The sequence below is a fragment of the Plectropomus leopardus genome, chromosome 12 (assembly GCF_026936395.1).
Source record: "Plectropomus leopardus strain MGB_pleo_1.0 chromosome 12, ASM2693639v1, whole genome shotgun sequence".
NCBI classification, from domain to species: Eukaryota; Metazoa; Chordata; class Actinopteri; order Perciformes; family Serranidae; genus Plectropomus; species Plectropomus leopardus.
Genome location: NC_142187.1, coordinates 17,258,915 through 17,281,056, shown reverse-complemented (window position 1 = coordinate 17,281,056; position 22,142 = coordinate 17,258,915). Strand labels below are relative to the sequence as shown.

The window sequence follows — 22,142 nt, the reverse complement described above, 5'->3', positions numbered from 1 at the left end:
TCTTTGGACGGAGAAGAAAGGGACGACGGCAACAGAGAAGGGGAGGAAAAAGGGACGACAGCATCTGTGATTTACCGAGCCTGTAACTAAATGTTTATTCCTCTATGAGCTCCGCCTAGATTAGCTACATGTTAGGAATTACACACACACGCAAACATGCACACACTGACGTACACACACTAAAAACATTACTATTGATTCAGGTGATTGCTTATCAGGCTGAGTGCTCTATTCACTATTGACTAGGAGGGATGTAATCAGTGGAGACTGTCCTGTGTGACACACAAATGCACAAGAATGGGAGCACATCAACATTTTCTTTAATCAGAGGGGAATTATGAGGTTGTGTGTGTAAAAATCAAAACAACCTGTTAAACACAGTGTGCTACGAACACACCGCCGATGCCACAAACACACACTCGCATCCAACTAATCAGGTTTCAGAGGCTGGGGAGGTGTTAACTAGATTTTACAGAGGGGTCGATGCACTGCCATCAATTTCAGGCCTCGCTCTCTCCCGCTCCTCTTCTCACTGCGTCTCTATCCGTCTTCCATTTGGAGGTGGGGACGCTTGGGAGGAAGTAGTGTTGATTACCGCTTTCTATTAAACAACATCTGTCAAAATGTGCGTGCGCATAGGTGGGGTGTGTTTGTAGCTGGGGAATGAGGCGAGGATCAAAGGTACATCAATAGAGAGACAAGAGAGAAAGAGAGAGAGCTCAGGGGGGAGAAAGTTGGACAGAAGCAAGGTAAAGGAGAGACACTAGTGGAGGAGAAAATGACAGTGCATTAGATAGGCAGTGGGAATGACAGACTGTAGCAAGGGGGAGAAAGGGGGGTACATCTGAAGTGTGTCTGCGCCACTAGAGAGCTACATTTTGAGATGGTGTGAACGATAGAAAGAGGAGGAGGCTTGAGAGAGATGGAGAGAAAAAACGGAGATTGATGGAGGGAGGAGGAGAACCAGCTGCGCAGCGGGAAGAAGGGGTGAGGTGCAAGGAGCAAAAGATGAAAAGGTAGATTACAAGTGTGTTTGAGAAGAGGAGGCGGAGGAAGGGCAGAGGGAGATGATGGGTGGGCGATTGTGCTGTTAGGTGCAATAGGAGTGTCATACTTCAGGTTTTGGAGGAACTGGGATAAATCTAAAAATAAGGATTGTTCCTCACTTGTTGCCTCCGTCTGAATCTTCCATCTTATCCGTCAATCAGTCCATTTCTCTCTCTTTTCACTCGCTCTGCTTTTCTCGTCATTTCATCTTTGTCTCTCCAGCTTTCATTTCCTGTTCCGTTCTTGAAATTCACATTTGGATGAAACCCCTTCTTTCTCCGTAATATATTAGGAATCTTATGTATTCGTGAGACCAGTTCAATGTGGACGATGATTAAACTAGAATTGAAATTGACACTGAGAGTCAGCCAGGGTTGAAATGATTTCCCACCAGACCTTTGTAAGGCCCTTTTCTCCCTAAATGTCAGCTGTTTAAATCATTTCCCCAATAATCACTAGACTGGATACAAGTGCTGGAGAGCTTTTTTGTTCTTGTTTTACACCTAGTTCAACTATTGAATCCACAATCCTGACCACATCTTCAACACCCTGATTGGGCTTTTTTTATATCCCTGAACTATAAAATAACAATGAATGCCTGTACAGTTTCTCTGTCTTCCTCGCTCACACATATCCCAACACACACTCCCTCCCTGCAGCCTTTGCTGGCAGGGCACCGCACAGCTATGCCTCATAAACGGGCTGATTTGCAGGCCATTCTGTTCTGTCCTGTTCTCGTTTAATAAAGTGCTGTTATGCTATTGTTACCGCAGGAGGGAAAACATGAAAAAACGTCGAAAGCTCCTCAGACGCAGCACGGCGCTGACAAATCACACCAGTTATTGCTTGTGTGCGTGCCACATTATTGCTCTGCGAGCGTACGTGTGCGTTTGTGTGTGTGAAGTTGGTGCTTTCGTCCTCCTGAGGGTGCTTTGGCAGGCTGGCAGGTGCGAGCGATGGGAAAGCTAGCAAGCGACTGGCACTGCCACTGATTCAGCAGATGGCCTTTCACTCAAAAAGCGTTCTCCCCTTCGGTCCTCACTTTCTCTCGCTCCTTGTTAAACATGTTGCAGCTTCTGCCTCCCAGCATCTATGTGTACATGAGTGTTTGCGCCTCTGTTTTGTCTGCGGTCTAATGATTCTCCAGCCTCACAACCGTCTCCTTTTCTGAATAGCTGCGGGCTTTGGTTCTACGCCAGACTCCCGTGTGTTTATCTGCGTTCATGTTTTTAATGTGGGAGTTCTGGTGGGAAGTCAGCGTGAAGTTGTTCCATCTATGTGATGCCTGTTTTTTTGTCTTTCTTTTAAGCTGCTATGTGTCTCAAGATCTGTCTTTATGGAGTGCATCTGTTGTCAGAGCTGGAGATATTCAGCAGGGAGTCAAGGGCTGCAATCTGTTAAGAAAAATCTTATAATAATAATAATAAGTGCTTAATTGGATTTAGTGGGAATTGAGATGTACAGTAATTTACTAAAGCCTGATTTTCCACAGAGGTAAACAGAAATCTATTGATCATTATCTTGCAGGGTGTTTCAGCTTTTATCCACAACAAAAAGAAGACAAAACTTCCCAGAGGCAGATGCTGTAACAAATTCGAATTCAGAGAAACAACCTCCTCTGATGAGAGTTTTGAATAACAAAGGGCGAAAGGCCAAGAGAGAGAGAGCAACACAGAAAAGTGAGATGTCATTATAATGTAGCTTATTCTTGCAGAGAGACTTCTCGCTCTCACTAATAGTGTTAACAGCTCTACCTTTCCAACACAATAGCAAGCTCTTTTACCTCCGCAGCATCTGTTGTAGCAGCCCAGGGTTATTCTTAAAAACTTAATGACACAAAAGAGGAGGGGAAGTATGGAGACAAAAAGAGGAAGCATGCTGATGAAAACATGCTGTTGAGAGATTGGAGTTTAGACCTAGCAAGATAAAGAAACTGAGGAGTGTAAAACCGCTCTGAAATGTGCATGTGCCTAAAGGGGATGTGAGAAATTAAAAACAGCAAAGACTACAATTGTTGAGGGTTTTTTAGTTAAGAAAAGATAAATAATTAAAAAATAAAATGGTAGGTTGCTGAGCCACAAAATGACAAAAACGGGAAATAGAAAAAAAAACAGGAACAAAGGGACAAATAATAGACAAATGTTTGCCAAATAGTACTTATGGTGAGTTTGGTGGACATAGAAACCAGCCAATGGATTCCCTTCCCTGTGGGTGGTGTCGGTCTGTTCGCCTGATAATAGCACTAATAACGATTTGGCAGCCAGGCGATTCTGTGAAACAAAACAAGTGAGGAGGTGTGTGTGTGTGCAATATATGTGCAATGAGGGCGTGTGTGTAATGTCATTAGACAGATTTGTATGTGTTGCTTGGATGCCGGTGCTTTCAATTAATGCAGCTAAGCTGTAGGGTGTAGCTGAATCCAGCTTTGTCTGCAGAATGCCCAGAAAGTAGCTTACAAACAGTGCAATAATAGCAGCGAGTTGCCGCAGGTGCAAAACTATTTCACACAGGCGTTATGCAAATGAGCAGATGTTGCAGTGGGATTGATCAAATGTCCCATAAACATCACACAAATCCAAAACTGTTTTCAGTTTGGGGTTTTTCAAAGTTTATAGTGCGTTTAAGCAAATTTGTTGGATACACACACACACACAAGCACACACGTTACAATCGTGACCTAATCAAGTTGTGTCTGTGTGGTAACATCATTAGGGGAATTAGTTTCACTCTCATCTACACACTGATCTGTTGGCAAATATAAAAATACACTTCACCTAATGATACCGATGACATGCTCCTCTGCTCAGTCTTTCACTCTTTCCCTCCTTGCTCATTTGACCTTTTCAGCAGGTTGTTAAAAAATTTTGCTACATTACACCAATTACCACAGACCTCAGTGCTGCTTCTTTCTCCCACCTTTCCTTTCCTTACTTTTTCCCTTCCTTTCCTTCCATTACCACTCTCTTTAATGAGCAGGAGCTAAATGAAATGTTTCCAAACAGGTTGTTAATGAAACATAGACAGATTTATTACTCATAACTCCTCAGCTAATCATTTCCCCCTTCCTAATAATTAGCCAGAGCTGAGTAAATCTTTTCACACTGTGGTCAGAGAGTCCTGAGCCGCTGCCAGACACGTCCAAGATGGAGAGAGAGAGAGAGAGAGAGAGAGAGAGTGGCAGGAAACTCACTCACTTGTGTTCCTGAATCATCCAGTTTTTTTTTTGTCCATTTTTTTTCATGCTGTTTTGACTCTTAATTAATTATCCACAATCATCTTTTATGAACCTCATAGTTTATTAGCGCCCAAGCAGTGAGTGCGTTTTGTTTTTCGGGGGGTTGGTGAGCGAGGCTGTGAAATAATGAGAGTGAATTTAATCCATTGATTTCATTCCCAGTAATTATTTTTTATTTAATAGCTTGATATTAAATGGAATCACCATTATCATGAGTAATGATGAGAGCAGATACCCACAGCAGGGTGTGTGTGTGTGTGTGTGTGTGTGTGTGTGTGTGTGTGTGTGTGTGTGTGTGTGTGTGTGTGTGTGTTCATATTTGTGTGTGTGTGGAGTGGGTGGCGAAGAAAGGACGATAGACGTGTCATTTCATTGTGTCATGCTGGAGGGGTGACTAATGATTTACTGATTTCATTTTTCTAGGCGTTCTGATTAGCAGTGGGAAAATAATGTGAAGAGACAGGAAATGAAAGAGGGGAGGAGATGAGAGGAAAGGAAAGGGAACATAGGATTTTTTTTCTGTATGAATGATCCCCTCTGACTCCCCCGTGTCTCGAAGTGTATCAATTTCTTCTTCCGTCTTCCAGCCAGTGAGCAGACGGCCTCTAATCCTATAAAAGGTGGCCAGTCATATAAAACAAACCGGGCGATACCACGCAGCTCAGAACTACACACACTTTATTAGCTCAGGTTAACATTAGTCCAAGGTTATTTACTCGAATGGAGACAAACAGTCTCTTATCTGTCTTGTCTCTCTTTTTGTCAACAAAACGTCACCGTCCACACACAACTTAGTCTGTTTTTTATCTTACTTTGTTTCAAGGTTATTCCACCATCCATGTTAACCTCTTCTCTCCATCCTCTCTCTGCTTTTTAGTGCATAATCCAGCTTTTTTATCCTGTCCTGCCGAAGTTTTCTGTCGTTTGATCTCCTCTATCCCCCTCTGTCTTTTCCTCTCGGTTTTCTCTTTCCCTGTCTGCTTCACACCCTCCCACCTACATACATTTCTCCTCCGTTTTTCTTTTGATTCAGGTGGGGACTCTAGTGGCTCAGCAAGCACTTTTCATCAGAGAGCTTTAGTGAACTGCAGGCTGTTATGGCTCTAAATACATTATATCACAGAAAAATGAATGCCAAAAACTGCAGTTCCTCTGATAACCACCAGAGGCAGGGGGGCACGGACCCCCATTTAAAATACCTAACTTTGCAGCAGAAAAAACCACGTTTATAGTCTGATACATAAAAAGGTTTTGGTCTCTACAGCTAATTTCAAGATTCATGGCAGGGAGCAAATGTGTTTATGACTCACATGTTAACATTTTATTAAGACCCAAAGTTACGCATAATTAAGCACAAGGCCACTTTGGGGACAAGTCCAACCCACCCCTTGCTCCTTCACAGCAAGCTTTCACTGAAATATGGTCACTTGTGGCACGAAATAACAAAGATAGTTATAGCCAAAATGCCGAATTTGAGGCTTCGAAGCAGAAATCCACAACCAATGGTTGCTGACATCACGGTAGCCACATCCATTATTTATACCGTCTATGCACAGAGTTGAAGCATCCAACCGGTCTTGGGAAATATCTGCCACTGAATGATGAACACAAGATTTTAGTTTATTTAAGAACAGCAGACAAAAATGTAAACTAGTTCATTTATTTGTACTATGACCTTGGTTCATAATTTAAATTGTGAATTATAAATGTGAACTACTCAGTTTAATTTGTGTGACCTGAACTCTGAGTTAGCTCTTGTGACGTGTTAACATTCACAACATTGCTCATTCTCTTAATGCCACACTACAACATCAGGCTTTAGCAGCCCTGGCAAACTAAAATGACAGCAGAATCACTGAGTGCTGGTTTTAATTGTCAGAGGAAGTACAAATCAGTGTGGTAGATCTTGTCTCTCACATATTATAGCCTGGAGTTAGATTGAGGGGGGAACAGCAGCAGCAATAGCGCTTTAGGCTGAATAGACCAATCAATGAAGACTTGGCATAATAGTGTCAAACCAGAAAAAGGAGGCGGGCTGCTTTGTCAAAAATTATATAATCTTCTTAAAGGTTTACAAAATCAGGCTGATTCACAATATGTTCTCAGACACAACTCCGGCCACCTGCATTTTGACTTGCCACCAAAAAACTGCACACCATCACTGTCATTTAGTGTTTATTTTGTCAGCTATTTTAGATTTAGTTTTAGTGGTCTGCAAAAAGTCCTTGTTAGTTTTTTATTATATGTAGTCAACCTGCCTTTTAAGTCAAGTTTTAAAGTGTATATTCAGTGGCATATTGATTTGGAATTCTCTGTTTTTGAAGGTCAACATGTTTGCACAATTTTTATTGTCAGAGCTTTCACCTGACAGTCCGAGTTTCTGTTCTCACCCTATGTTCGTTAAAGTTGACCTCTATGTGCTCCAGTGTCAAGTGGACTGAATAGTCCAATCTGAGTGTGTTCATCTATCCTGTGTTAGCCCTGTGATGGGACTGGAGACCTGCCCAAAGTGTTTCCTTGGCTTCTGGACATTGCACTCTAAGATGGAATCCAGCTTCCTTGATCGGGTCAAGGAAGCTGGATTCTTTAATGTAATTAAGATAATTAAAACCAGAGCAAATTGGCTTAGTTATAAGAAAATTACTTGAAATTTAGCAAAGAGAAAAAGAAAAGAAAAATAGGTTAAAAATTAAAAAGTAAGAAAACCATGTATATATATATGTATATATGATATATTTTCTCACTATTTTTTAAATTATCTTGATCAATCTCATTTCTAAACTAATTTTCCGGTCATTTTCTTGTAAGCTTTTCTTAATTTCTTGAAATTTTTGAGACATCTCTTGCAGAAGTTTCTCAGTGACTTTTAAGCCATGTCTTCAAAGGAAATCAAACTAAGTCTCTCAGTTTCCAAAGATTTAAATTCATGTGAAAGGTGTCTGAATGCAGAAAACTCATGTCGTTACAGGTTTCAAAGGGTTAAACAATGAAATCTAACAGTATTCCCTTAAGGTTTATTTTAACTACTTCCTCAAACTCATACTACCTTTGGTTTATCACTGATTGGCCTTGTTTTCTCCAGTTAGATCCAAGTTTAGGTCTTTTTCTTTCTGTCTGTTTGTCAGGACATGTCCTGCAGCCACACTGCTGACTGACTCTTCTCTTTGTCATCTGCTCTTAATCTGTCCATCAACTCTCTTATCCTTTCTTCTACTCTCCCCCCACAGGGAGCTACACATGTGCTGATAGCGTTGCACTTTGTTGTTGCATGTCCTCCTTCATGTTCAGTCCGTGCCGTCAACACTCGACGCCTCCATCCCTCCTTGTCTCAATTGTCTTCTCTCCTGCACATTTAGCCTGTGTTTCTATTGTAAAGATCTGACACCTCCCTCCTTGTTGCTTCCCTTTTTAACTCTATATCTATTTAGTGCTTTCATCTCATAACATGTCTTTTCTTTGTTCATCCTCAGCTCTTGTTGTTGCGGCACAAAACTGCCCCCACCTCTTTTGCTTTCCACCTCTCTTATGTTAACCTTACAGTTTCTATTCCTATATGGCTGCCTCCCCCGTCTCTCCTCGCTCTTCCCCTCCATCTGATTGCTTGTTAGTTGGTATGCAGGCTTGGACCCCCATTGTGCGTTCTTGCCTGTCAGCACTCTCTTTTTCCATCTCCCTCTCCACCTCTCTCTTTATTTCTCTTTCCAGCTCCCAGTGTCCACTTTTTTTTTTTTTTAAGAACAGCTCAGAGAAAAGAGGGTGGCCTGTTGGGGGGAGGATAAATGGATGGAAACAGGAGGAAGAAAAAGAGGATATATTGTTTTTTTGAAAAGGGAATGTTTTCACTTAAAGGAAGAATTAAGTATGAATGTAACACCCAAGAGAGATAAAAGGCAGGAAGGGAGAGAAAAATGAGGGAGGGGCTTTGGCAGCGATAATATATGGCTGGAGTTTCCATGAAGGTGGGAGCTTGGTAGCAGAATGACAAATGGGTCTCGAGTGACAGAGTATTATATTAAAAAGTAAATTGATATGCAAATGTGGAGTGTGTGGCTTTGGAGGACAGGGATAGCCTGTTGTTCTCACTGAAGTGGAACAGAGAGAGGCAGAGAGAAAGGTGAGAGCCCCGGTGTGATAGTGATATCGCAGTCCATTAAAGTGTGTGTTTTTGCGTGATTGGTGCAGGCGTGTGTACTTTGAATCTGCATGAATATACAGCCGTGTGTGCGGGCGGTTGTGTGTTTACTGTATGAAACAGCGGAGTATAGTGTAATTAGATGGCAGCTAAATGGAACAATGATTTCTCCCGCGGTGACAGATAGCTCTAAATTCACGCTGCAGAATAAAGAAGCAGTGAGTGGCGACGCAAGGAAGACTACCCCATTACAAAGTCTGTTCCGGCTCAAAACCCTGTGGCATCCAAATCAATAGGAGACAACTAGCCACTCAACAAGGCTGTTTGGTGACCATAACCATGTTTTCAGCAGTTGCACAAAACTAAAGCCATCTGTGGTAAATAATAATACTATCATTACTAGAAAAGTGCACAGAGTGTAGAGTGCAGATCTCTGCAAGGTGTGTCTGGGGGCATGTAGGTGGGGAGCAGGGAGTGCAGGACTGCTTGTGGGTACAGCATGCGTGACAGTAGTGGATCGAAGAAGAGCTGAATCTTGCTTAACTGTCCCTTTTGGTACCCTTACAGTCAAAATGACGCTGAGAAAACAAAAAATGGGTTTAATTAATTCCATATTGGGCCTAACTTCAGAGAATAAAAACATATCAGGTTTGTTATTAATCTGCAGCTGCTCTGGGTCAAAATAAGACCAAACTTTTCTACAGATGTAAGTTTTTGACAAAGGCCAAAATGTTGCCTTCAAGAGATCAGTTAAAACTCAATTTAAGCGTAGCTGAATGCCACAAATATCTTTTGCTATGTGATTGTTATTTTCCTAAGATTATTTTTGTTCTTCTGTTCGCATTTCATTTCATTGTACCATTGTGGGGGGGACGACAACATGCAGCAAAGGACTAAGCACTAAGCCTACAGCATATGGGTCACAAGCGCTACACTGCAAAAATGGCCTGTCAAATTTAAGGCCAAACACCCTAGATTTAAGCATACTTGCACTTAAAAGAAGCAAATTTGGCTGCCAGTGCAGTAAGCAAATTTTGCTTGTTAAGATGTCTTAAAACCAGTAAAACTGTGTGCACTAGATAATCCATTTATACTTAAAACAAGACTAACTAGATTTTGTAATCTAAATATAAGATTATTACACTTGGTTAGATCGGCAGTTTTTGCAGTGAAAAGATATATAGGATATATAGGATATCAGAGCACCCCAAAATTGGCTGATCACCTGCTGCACCTAAAAGCAGTGAGGAGTCAGAAATCAATGACAGTAAAAAGTGAAGCTGTCAATGAGATAGGTGTCTCATAAACTGTATCACTGTAACCAAGAAAGTTCCTTGAATGTAAATGTGCACAAAAATATAATATAGTATACTGTGAACTAAGCTGAAAAAAAATAAATAATCAGGAACACAAATCATGAATGCAAAAAACAAAGACATAATGCAATCGCATGTAGAGGCCAGAAAGGAAAAGGAAAGAGTGATGTCAGTTATAAAGCCACTGAGCGCCATATTACTGATGTGTATGTCTGTCTCAGCTCTGCTTATTGGCTCTTGGACAGGGACGCCAAAGCAAACACCAGCAGCAGGCAGAGGGAGGGACATCAAACTGTTAAACATTTGGGTAAAGTTAGGGAAAGATCTGGTTAAATGCCAGCAGCAAGTCAGGGTTGTCTACAAATATTCAACTTAAGATCTTTTTCTAACCAATACCAAAGAGCCTTGAGAGCCTAAACATAAGCATTGAAATATCAAGCATGCTTTTAAGGACTGTAGTAGATAGTGCTGTATAATGTATATTGGATAAATTGGAGAGATTATAAAAAGTGGGAAATGCATGATTTAAATACCGCTGTAGGCAACAAAAAGTGGAGTCACTTTAAAGCTGATCCTCCGTAGAAAGATCAACGGCTAAATATTGATTGGGAAAACTGACCGTTTTAGAGTCAAAGAGAATATTCTTAACAGGAAGTGGAAACCATTTATATGCTGAACAAGCAGCCTCATTGTTTAAACATGGAATAAAAGCAAATGAGAATCATCCAGAGAGATGTGTGATTACCCTATGGCAACTATTTGTTCTGTTGTGTTGTTTTTGTACCACTGCCACACGTTGCCACTTTTAACTCAATGGAACAATTATTTAAAAAATATAAATACTTGTGGCAACAGCAAATAGCTTCCACATCATCCTCCTGAGTCCAGTTCTAGACTCCTTAATAAGCGAATTACAGGTCAGTTACATTTAGTTGGAGGTTTTAAATAAAACATCAGTTTCAAACACACAGAGAGACACAGCTGTCGGGGGAAAAACAAAAGCCACAGCCATGTCAGGTTTTGTGCCATGTTTAAGACTGCAGCGCTAATGATTCATGACACTTCTAACTGAAGAGGAGAAATGAGTCGCTCTGTAATTACTATGGAAATGTGTTCATTTCCCATCAGACAACCACACACACACACGCACACAAACACACACACACTCACATATGCAGCCATGCACCCGTGGAGACGCACTAACACAGATAGACATCCAGCAAGTGTTTTGAACGTGGGTTTTGCAGAACTACACACGTGTGTATGTGTTTGTGTGTGCTCCCCCACGGGATTATCACAGTTGGAGCAGAGGTGTGACCCATGTCCCCATTCCCCATATGCTCTAAACACATGCCCCAAAGCACTGTGAGTGTGTGTGAGTGTGTGTCAAGGGAGTAATGATCGTCCCTTGGTGTTTGACTGGCTTTAGCCCAGCTGATAACCAGGTGGGGCCCACAGAACATTATGCCCCCCCTCTTCATCCCCAAATACCAGCAACCAGTCTCTACCCATGTGTGTGTGTGTGTGTGTATTCCCAGGACAGCCTATTGATGTCTGGGTTACACCATGCATTCAGCTGTGTAAAATCAACACAAGGATTAAACACCAAATGACTGAGATTTACAGAGCCTAGCGAGATCCCACCTTTCTACATTTCTGTCGCTGCGTTTCTCTCTTGCTAACACTCTACTCTCTTTCTTTTCCACTCAGCATTTATCTGTTTTGTCTTTATCTAACTTCTTCCTTTCCCTTTTTTTTTTTCCAGTCTCTGTTTCTCCTCTTTCCTCTATTCTGCTCCTTAAATCACATACCATCTGTGCTGCTGATTCCCAGTTACTTCTGGCTCTAAGCCCGAATCAATTTATCTCCATGATGGACAAACATACTGACTGACTGCTGTTTTACCTGTACAACAGTTAAGGAGCATTGGTTAGGAGAGGGAAAAAAAGATGAGGAAGGGGGGCCGCAGCACTTGTGTCATGTTTAGTACCTTGTTATATGAAACAGCTTTTTACATTTTATGTTTTTTGTCCTAAAATGTTTGTGCCGATTCTAAAAGAGCTGTAAATCTCAGCGACAGCATTATGGGGGATCAGGACTGTTAAACACTGTTTGAGGCAGAAGCTCGACAAAGTGGAAAGAAAATACACTGACACAAACCTATGAGACACCAAACACAGACACACTAGCAGCACACCCCCTCTCAGGTCTGTAAAACAGAGTAGGTTAAACACTTCCTCACAGCTGGGCAGCAGGATTGAGCTGATCAATTTGTCAATATTTTGTCTTGATCGTTGAGCTGACCCGCGCTGCAGGGTGTTCACATGTGTGCACAGAGGGGCGGGAAAAGGGCACAGAGGTGTGCGTTTGTGTGTGTGAGATGCATGATAATATGGAAGACAGTTGTTAACAGCCAGAGGGGTAAGAAAGAAAGAGAGGGGTGTTTTATGCATAGATCTGCCTCCATCGGGACATCTATGATGCAAACACACACACACACACACACACACACACACACACACACACACATTAAAGATATAATATATCAGACACCTGTGTGGAACTGCACATACACTTCAGGCTCAAGGGTATGTGATCTTCCATATACGTGATATGAAGCTGGATTGGTATCTGTGTGGTGGAAAAACACACCAATACTGTGTATAGCTATAGGACTATATACAGGATCATAATCCAGTTATGCTTTTCCCTTTCAGGCATTGTGGATATATCAAAGCCAAGCAGGACCCCGATGAGGAGAAGATGCAGTTCCAACATGGCCGAGGTAAAAAACAAACACGTACACACACAAACTCATGTATCCTCATACAAAGGTTCGTATGAGATCTTACAAAAATACAAACATAACAGTTTGCATGTTATTTAATGAATTAGCGCCCCACGAATTGTATTATCGTGTTACATACTTCACATAAAGTTACATAGTTTAGATTTAGGAAAGTAAAATTCATTTATTAGTCGCACTATAAGAATATACTTACTGCAGGGTTATGCATTGCACTACACTTTTGGAGCGCAGAGTGTACTCTGGGCACAAACAAAGCAGCACAGCACCTGCTGCAGTGAAAGTAAAACATAGCTGATAATTGTACTGGGTCTAAACATCTGCATTCAGTCAACTCTGCAGCAGCTGCTCCTTCCTTCCATCAATCTGATGTGATCAAGCTCCAACCGGATGGACTTATTAGTTATCACATCACTGTATTTATGTCTTAACACTTCTGAATCAAAAGAACTCCAAAGTAACAACAACCTGACAATTACTGTTTGTGTATTCACATATGACAGTCATACTTCACGTGCACTTAACTTTAAATGATCATATGAACAGTCAGAGCAACAGAGCAACTTTAAGTTGCCATACGTGAGTCTTCAACTTTTTAGCATTCCCAGCTGAATTAATCACATTGTTTCACACGTTCTTGCACAAATGTTTGCTGGCACAGTGTAGCTCTTTATGGGTTCCTATTAAAAAATTATGAGTCATTTTAACACCATCGCTTAATTATGTAACAATTTGCAGTGTCACTCAAACAGAGCACCCACGCTCAAGCTCCCATTTCAACACGCTGAAATGTCTGAGTAGGAATCAGTGTCAGCTGCCACAGCAAACCATTTCCCTGGAGGGATCAATACCTCATTAAGACTATTAAATTTTAAATACATGTAACACCATACATGGAGCAGAAGCTGGCTATATTTCATCACAATTAGCATTTAACTTTTATATTTATATCTCCCCATTTCTCCACTTTCCCACTCACGCAGTCAAGCTGCCAGGCAGCAGGACCTACATCCATCCTCACACCTACGAAGACCCCAACCAGGCTGTCAGGGACTTTGCCAAAGAGATCGATGCTTCCAATATTCGCATTGAGAGAGTCATTGGGGCTGGTAAGTTGGCAGTAAAACAGTGGCAGACTTTAATAAACTAAGAAACTATAAAATTTTAACTGGAATTCAAATTACTACTGCTCCTCTGTGTGTGTGTGTGCGTGTGTGCGTGTGTGTGTGTGTGTGTGTGCGTAGGAGAGTTTGGGGAAGTGTGCAGTGGCCGACTCCGTGTTCAGGGAAAAAGGGAGATCTACGTGGCCATCAAGAGTCTGAAGGCAGGATACTCTGACAAGCAGAGGAGGGACTTCCTGTCTGAGGCCTCCATCATGGGACAGTTTGACCATCCAAACATCATCAGGCTGGAGGGCGTCGTCACGAGATGTGAGTGCTGAACAAAAACTTCATGCCATTCTGCGTGCGCGTGCAGATCATGTGTTGAGGTTTTGTAACCAAACACTCCTCTTTCCTGACTCTGTATGTGTGCAGACGCAAGTGTGTCACGTAACTGTGTTAGAGCTGTCCGTGATGTAAAGAGGAGTGGACCCTGGATCAGATAACAGTTCCATTACCATGGTTACTCTTTGATGACACATGCGGTGCAGCATGTGAGCAGCGCCTGTCTGCCTCTCAAAACGGCCACTTGTTTACTTCACATGATTGTGTTAGGCAATTAGAGCGAGAGTGTCCATGTTGGTGAGATAGACACGGGTCTGGTTCAACAAGATAGCTGATTCGTTATCTCTGGGCCTCGCTTTCAATCACTCTCTCTCTCTGTCCATCTATCCCTCTTTCATCTCATACCTCTCAGTCAGTGTCCATCTAATCTTCTCTTTCAATCGCTCCCCACTTCTCTTCTGTCCCTCTAGTATTCTCCCTCTGTCTCTTTGTCTCCCTCACCACAGACCTTAATCTTACCGTTACCTGTATCCGTGTCTTTATGTCCCAAATGTGTGGTCAAAATGCAAAGCTTGGTTTGAGTGGTTTGGTTCAAATAATTTGTGAAGTGTTACAAAAATGTCAAATGTTTAGTATTTATGTGATCTTGAGCTGCAAAACTAGCAGATAACATTAGATTTTACATTTTACATTATAATCACCAGGCTGGTCAGGGGCGGCGTGGCAGTAAATTTAAAGGGATAGCTCAAATTTTTTTTTAACTGGAGTTTTATGAGGTACTTATTCATAGTGAGTATTACCTACAGTAGATGGTGGTTGGCATGCTGCCAGATTGGAGAAGTAAGCAATGTACTGTGGACAAGGGCAGGAGCAAAAACGTATTTAGCCACCTAAAAAAAATGAATATTAATTTTTTTGTACATTACATTCATAATATTTCAACGGCTTTACTTTGCCATTAGACAGCCCTTTCTGACGGGGAACTGAAGCTGTTTTCTAAGCTCTCTCAGAGCCACCAGACTCATTTGACAAACACATTAATTTTACCTCGCAGAACACAGGAGCTGCTGGTCTACGACTGCCTTAGTCGGTTAGTTTGTTTGTGTTATTGTGTGACTTTGTTGAATCCGAAGTAAACCTGTGCTGCAGCACACAGAGAGAGACTGCACTGTAAGGTGAAGCAGTGGTGAATTTACAGCTCACAGTAAGTTAATACAATACAGTCTCTGGCTTTTGTTGATATCTAGTGTTGGCAAAAATGTTATTGTGCATTTGTGATGCATCGTTAGTGCCATTAGCTTGTTTACTTTATGATGTGGATGTGGCTGTCACACTGACCATCCTGCAGAGCCTGTCCAGACCTCAATACTTTGAATGGTAAAAAAAAACAATCGTTAAATATCCATATTTAACAGCATAATTCTGACTCATATAGACTACAGCCCTACCATTTTCTGCTCTTTCGTATGGCCACCAGTTTTTCTGTATTAAAAAGGCAGTGTCTGTGATTACAGAAAGCATAAACAGCCGTTTTCCTCTGTTTACACATTTTAGAGTGGACATTGTCCTGAAAACATGAGTATAGATGCACATTCTTATCATGCATAAACTGAGTTGTAAAAATTAACCATCCTAGTGTGGTTTCAAGACTTTTCTCCTCTTGGTCATGCTTCTCAGTGCCATAACTGGTGTGATACCTTATTATGCAGATGTTTCTTAGAGATCTACAGACAAGCAAAAGGAAGAGGGAGATCGTCGCTACAAATAAACAGAACTGTAAATATGCAGGCCAACAACTAACCCCCCGTCCTTCAGTCTCTCTCTCAAACACACACACACACACACACACACACACACACACACACACACACATAAGACAATCTCAAGTCCATCACACACTGGTGCTCAGTGGCACTTAGGCCAACAATAAAAGAGCAAATGCATATGCATAGGCTTTTATCATGAATATTAATAATTCATAAAGTTAATTGGATGTGTTTTTTAGCCTCATGAATATGCAGCAGCATGCATATTAAGAATGAGACCCCGCTGCATTTCTTATTCACTTCCTCTCTTACTCTGTCACTCTTCCTCTCTCTCTCTCATTGTCTAAATAATGCTCGATGTTAACTATGACCTTTGGTTAGCAAGATTGAAGCAGTTTGTGGAAGTACTACAGATTTTTTTTTTATTCACGCAGGCAGACATGTAATTATAGCACTTTCTTTTCAATGACACACACCATTCTGATTTAAAATACCAGAATAAATTCAACAATTACTGACAAAACCTTGAGATTTTCTCACAGAGGACAATAACGGAGCTGACAGTGGAAATGTTGGCTTGACAAGCAACTTAAACATAATAACTCTTTACTTTGTGCTTTATGAATCTAAAAATATGTTTTGTGTGTGTTGTTTTTGCCTTGTGTGCATGTAATGAGCGTCTGTCTACTTTTACAAGCATCTCTTTGTGTCTGCTCTTTTCACCTGTCTTCACGGCACATTGAGAAGCTGATAGAGCTCCTCAGAAACAAATCTCACCAGCGGAGCAGTAATTTCACAGGTCACAGCCCAGGGTGCGTATGTGCAAGTGAGGGGGTGAGAGTTGAGATGGGTCAATAATTCCTTCAGGCCTTTTTCTCCAGCACCAGCTGGTCCCTTCACACCACCCTCAGTCTAATCAGGCAGGCTGACCCTGACTGCTCTGGGCTCAGGTGTGTTGGATTGGTTTGTGTAGGTGTGAGTAATAGTAGAATCAGCAGTTATAGGAGTACTATGGGTTGGAATAGTACTTGTTATTACAGTTCTGCTGTGGTAGAGCTGGTACATAGACATGGCAGCAGTAGTAGAAGTAGCTGTGATAGTACAGCAGCAGTTTTAACAGCATAACTGGCAGTGCTTATAGTGCTGTAGCAATACCAAGAGGACAACAGACAAGAAATAAGTTGAATGTCCTCAAGCTAAAATACACTTATTTGCTTTCTTGCTGATACTTAAACGAGAGCACCACTCTCATATTTCTCTGTTAAATATGAAACTGGGTCCTTAGCTTAGCATTAACACTAGAAACAGGGGAAACAGCTTACCTGACTGTCCAGAAGTAACAAAAGGTCCTCAGAAAAACACCAGAAGTCACTGCTCCCAGCCAAGAAATAGTGTGGCACATAACCCTGCAACAACAACAAAAATAGCCATTTTAATGCTTTCCCTTTTTGTATGGATTAAAGACATTGAGACGTATTAGTTAAAACCAGTGGTGGAGATAATTAGTAGGTATAAGAGGTATTCTCACTTCTTCTTTTGGTCGTTTACAGTATACCCACCATTCAGCTAAAAAGCCATCGTAATATATAGGAGAGTATACCCATCTTATCAAGTACCACAACACCACAAGTTAAAACCACTTTTCCACTGGGGAAAAAAAAGCAGTAACACCCACTAACATGTGACTTAGGCCTTTAGCAGGACATGTTAAATCTTCAGTAGCTCTGTGTATTCATCAGCCCCAGCTCTAATCAGCAGTGATGAGACAACTTGGAGGACACATATACGCCCCTTTTTCTGCGTGATGCCACAGTTTGACGTTTGTCTCCTCTGTCGGTAACTTCTATGGCTCTTTGTCGTCGTAGCTACAAATGCCACCAATCCCTGTGCCAGCAGAACTCGAACATTGTTATAAATTAGTTGAGGCATCAAGTTTGAAAGTAATAACTGACAGATAAGATAAAAGAATTAACCACCATAAAATTTTCACTGGCCTCCTTGCTGCTCTCTCCTGTTTCCTCATGTGCTCTGTGGCAACAGAAAGGCATATGTTTCTACTGACAATTGTAAGTGACTATTTTGAGTGGATTTTCCACTCTGTCTCCTCCCATTTCCACTCAATATACTAAGCTACGGCAACCTGCTGGTGGCTTTAGCTATATATTTAATAGACAGACATGAGATCAACATCTGACTCAAAGAAAGAAGGTGAATAAGTGCATCTTTTGAAATAAGAAGGAAATCTTTAGATCGACTGATATTGTTAGTGATTGATCTTACAAGTAACTCTGTCAGCAGCATACTAGAAGCAGTACAATGACAAGTACTAATAGTACGGGTTATATACACAACTTTGCAGTTGTAGTAATGGGTTTTAGTAATGGTAGTGGCAGTTGTGGAAGCATTACTTATTGTAGTGGTATTTATTTGAATTTTGCAGTTTTATTTTGTATTGCTTATTTTGGCTCTATGTCTGCATTTTTCTTTTTCAGTTGGTTCTGTGTGTGCGTCTCTGTGTGCCTGTGTGTGTGTGTGTATTCTCTCCGCTTAAAACCTCATAAGCCCCCAGCCCCTGCCATGTGCCACTCTAATAACCTACTCTGCTGTCTGTCACCTGATTGTTGCTATTGTCATGCTAATTAGGGCACCGCATGCGGGGAAAAAAGAGAAAAAATAGATCTTTCTTTTCTCTATCTGTCTCTCTACACATCAGGAAAGTGCAGCAATCTGTCCCCTTCCCTCTCCCCTCCCTCCCTCCCTCTCTCTCTCCCCTCCATCTCCTTATCTTCCCTTCATCTCCCTCGTCCCTCATTTTATCCATCCGTCCTTTATGTGTTTTACAATCACTGCAACAATCGGCTCATTTGGAAAACCCTCAATTACCGAGCTCCATCTCATCTGCCCACATCATACACACACATTCACACACACGTACTTGCATGCGCGCGCACGCACACACACACACACACACACACACAAAAAAGCTATCCTACAAAGGTGCTGTGAAAACCAGCAAAACCACCCGTCTTCTGTTTGAGGACACTAGTGATTAGTTTTAACTGTGCGTCTTTGTGCGCTGAACAATAGGTGTTTCAGTCTTTCCTGTCAGAGTGTTTGAAATTATTCATGTTTTGAATACGTATGCAGATCTGTAGATTGGACTGAAGGGACGAATGAGGAAGAGGAGAAACAGGAGTGGGACATAGAGAAAAGGTGACAACGGGTGCAGGAAGGAGGGGATGGATGGATAAGATAGGACACAAGAGCGAGGAAATGAGAGAAGATGGGGCTTGAGAACAAATGAGGGCAACAGGAGAAAGATGCGCAGAGAGAGGAAAAGAGGGGCGGATAGGCGAAGGGGAGAGATGGTGAGGAGACAAACGTGAGGAAATGAGAGGAGATGAGAAAGCGAGGACAGGAGGGAGGAGAGGTGAAGAGAGGAGTGAAGATAAGGTTATTGAGTTTCTGTCTTACTGTTTCTCCGCACCCCACACCCTTGCATGGCGCTTCCCAGAACAGAGATCTGTCCTGTGTTAAAAGCACTGTATCACTTAGTTCAGAGCCATAGCATTAATCAATACAGCAGTTATTTCATTTTCTCGTTTGTACCTTGGGTCGTCTCATTCAATAATGCGGTAATGCGGCCCACTGGCGCAAACACAGATAGCCACCCATAATGTAATTGTCCAGATATATACAGACTGTATCACTTTCATTTACACTCACAAACACACAAAGAAACAGCCTCTCTTAATGTCATTAACCAGATACGCTGTATACGCAGTCTGCAAAACTTTGAAACACATACACACGCACGCACACTACATACACACACAAGAGTAATTCACAAATTATCACTAGAGTTGGGTTGATTTCCGGTTTTGCCAGTCTGCTATGGTGTACAAGCTTAAACTGGTTTAATTGTATGAAAACTGTCATAATCACATGTTCAGGCAAATTAAAAAGTATCTGATATGAGCAGCCTGCACTGATGGCAACACAGGGCTAAATCCACCTTCAGCTAATCGGCAATATGACAACAGGATAAACATCATATTATGTTTGTTCATAAATAGACTAACAAAGCCACTTTAGTGTCTGACAGCAACATTAAGGAGATGAAATTTCAGTGGAGGTGGGGGAGGGGAAGAGTGGAGTTTGTTTCCTATCAAGTTTAAGTGTTATCAAGTTTTTTTGGGGTGATGAAAGGACACATTGTAGAGTTAGTCTCTAAATAAAACTGACCCAGTATGGCAAAATTTTAGATTTGAAGCAGATGAAAGCGGTGTCCTAACCGGCTGCAAGCGACGCAGTGTGCTATTTGGAGCCTAACTTTTACCACCCTTTTTCAGTTTATTCCTGTCACTGGCTTAAAGCGCCACAATAGATGAAGGATGGCAGATTCAAACTCTGAAAAAAGGAACTATCTATATAACACTTTATTTCCCCTCAAAAACCTAAATAGGGTTGCAGCTGACTGCAGGCAGATTGCCAGAGAGCTGAAAGTTTCCAGTAAGCTCAATGACCATCGCTAATAACGAGCAAGGCTACCTGCAGTGGGCTATATTGTCATTTTCAGTAAAGATCATAATAAAAAAAACGTGTTTTCTGCTCCAAAAGTACAAATGTAGGAAGATGGCAAGTAGGGTACCTATCTTTTAAGTGGTTACGTTTCCAGGCGGATCTCAAGCACACAGCTGATAGCTAGCCTTCATGGTTTGTTTACATGACATAACTAAGGTGTATATTTAATGGATTCAATGTGGACAGAATGCTGCGATGTTTGATGAAGCAAAATGATAGGTGGACACTCATTTACTGTTATGACACACAAACACTTTCTACTTTCATGTTATGAACAGCTGTAAAAGAAAAAAAAAGAGCAAACTACTCACTGATCGTTCTATAACACACTCCACCTGGCAGAACATCAATACCCAATCTGTACACACACACACGCACACACACACACACACACAGTGGTGTTTTTAACGCCACAAACTGCTGTGTTCTTTCTAAAGGCGATGAAAGGCTAGAAATTCGAATGAATATGAACATGATTAGTTAATTATGTGCTTTCAGGAGGAAATTAAGAAGTGCTAGCAAATGTTTGGCAGAGACGACGAGTTGAAGAGGCTCTGTCCTGCCAGTGTGTTTTTGAAATGTTGATGACTTGAAGTCGCAATAAGATGTGAAAGGGATTCATTGAGTGTGTGTCTGTTTGCACCGGTGCTTGACATAAAAAGACGGAACAAGCTCATATACAGTGTGAGTGCGGGCGGTCGGTTTTATTGGTAACCTCTGTTATCTTTCAGAATTGCAGGGATAATTCTGTATGGCAGGTGTCCAGATGATGGCTAGTGATAGCAGAGTGTGTGTGTGTGTGTGCGTGCGTGCGTGCGTGCGTGCGTGCGTGTGTGCGTGCGTGCGTGCGTGCGTGTGTGTGCGTGTGCGTGCGTGCGTGTGTGTGCATAAGTGCATGCCAGGCTCACATGGTCCTCTCAGCCAACACAACAGGATGAATGTGTTTTATTGTGCTTCTCTTTTGACCACATCTAACACCTTGGGCCTCAAAGTAATATTCTCCTTCACTGGTGACATACATGGGCTTACACACACACACACACACACACACACACACACACACACACACACACACACACACACACACACACACACACACACACACACACACACACACACACCTCCCTAGGTGCTGACAGAGTGCTGTGAAGAGTCAGACCTCCTTTCAGTCGTGATCAATCCCATCAACTGTTTTTATCTGTTGCCGTGACAAACACACACAGAGGCACACAGCACACCCGATCGGAGCTGAAATCAGTTGGTCATCATCGTGCCGTCCCTCCCAACTTGCCATGCCCTGAAACCAGCTCTGTCTCTCTCTCTCACACACACACACACACACACACACACACACACACACACACACACACACACACACACACACACACACACAGAGCGACACACCACACGCAACACAGGCCCCGTGTGGAGATAAATGTGACCAGCAGTCCTCACCCCCAGCAGAAGAAAATCCAATTCTCTTTCACTTTTATCCCTGAGACTAATGTTACTGTCAGAGAAGACACCACCACCAGAGACCAGGCGACTCTGTTTGTGTCTCTGTCCCTGTATGTGTGTGTGTGTGTGTGTGTGTGTGTGTGTGTGTGTGTGTGTGTGCATGTGTGTGTGTTTGTCGCAGTGAGATAGTGAATTCATTTAAGGTGATGTATTGCTGTCTTTACCTACAATCTCACTGTAGGCCTCGGTGGTGTTGTTCCTGCCTTTCCATGACAAGCTTTTGACCTCTCCTCTCCTCTATTCCTTTTCCCTTCTCACTTCTCCTTTTCTCCTCTAATCAACCCTTCTTTTCT

At 42.0% G+C, this 22,142-nt stretch overlaps 1 protein-coding gene across 2 annotated transcripts in view; it reads left to right on the top strand.

The window, feature by feature from the left end:
- The window catches only part of LOC121952031 (ephrin type-A receptor 3), a 111,754-nt gene that overhangs the window by 70,676 nt on the left and 18,936 nt on the right, over positions 1-22,142 (top strand). For both annotated transcript variants that reach the window (XM_042498542.2, XM_042498541.2), the window contains exons 11-13: positions 12,448-12,515; positions 13,520-13,645; positions 13,781-13,966. In XM_042498542.2, coding sequence (XP_042354476.1) covers positions 12,448-12,515; positions 13,520-13,645; positions 13,781-13,966 — 380 coding nt within the window. The remainder of the gene's footprint in view (positions 1-12,447; positions 12,516-13,519; positions 13,646-13,780; positions 13,967-22,142) is intronic.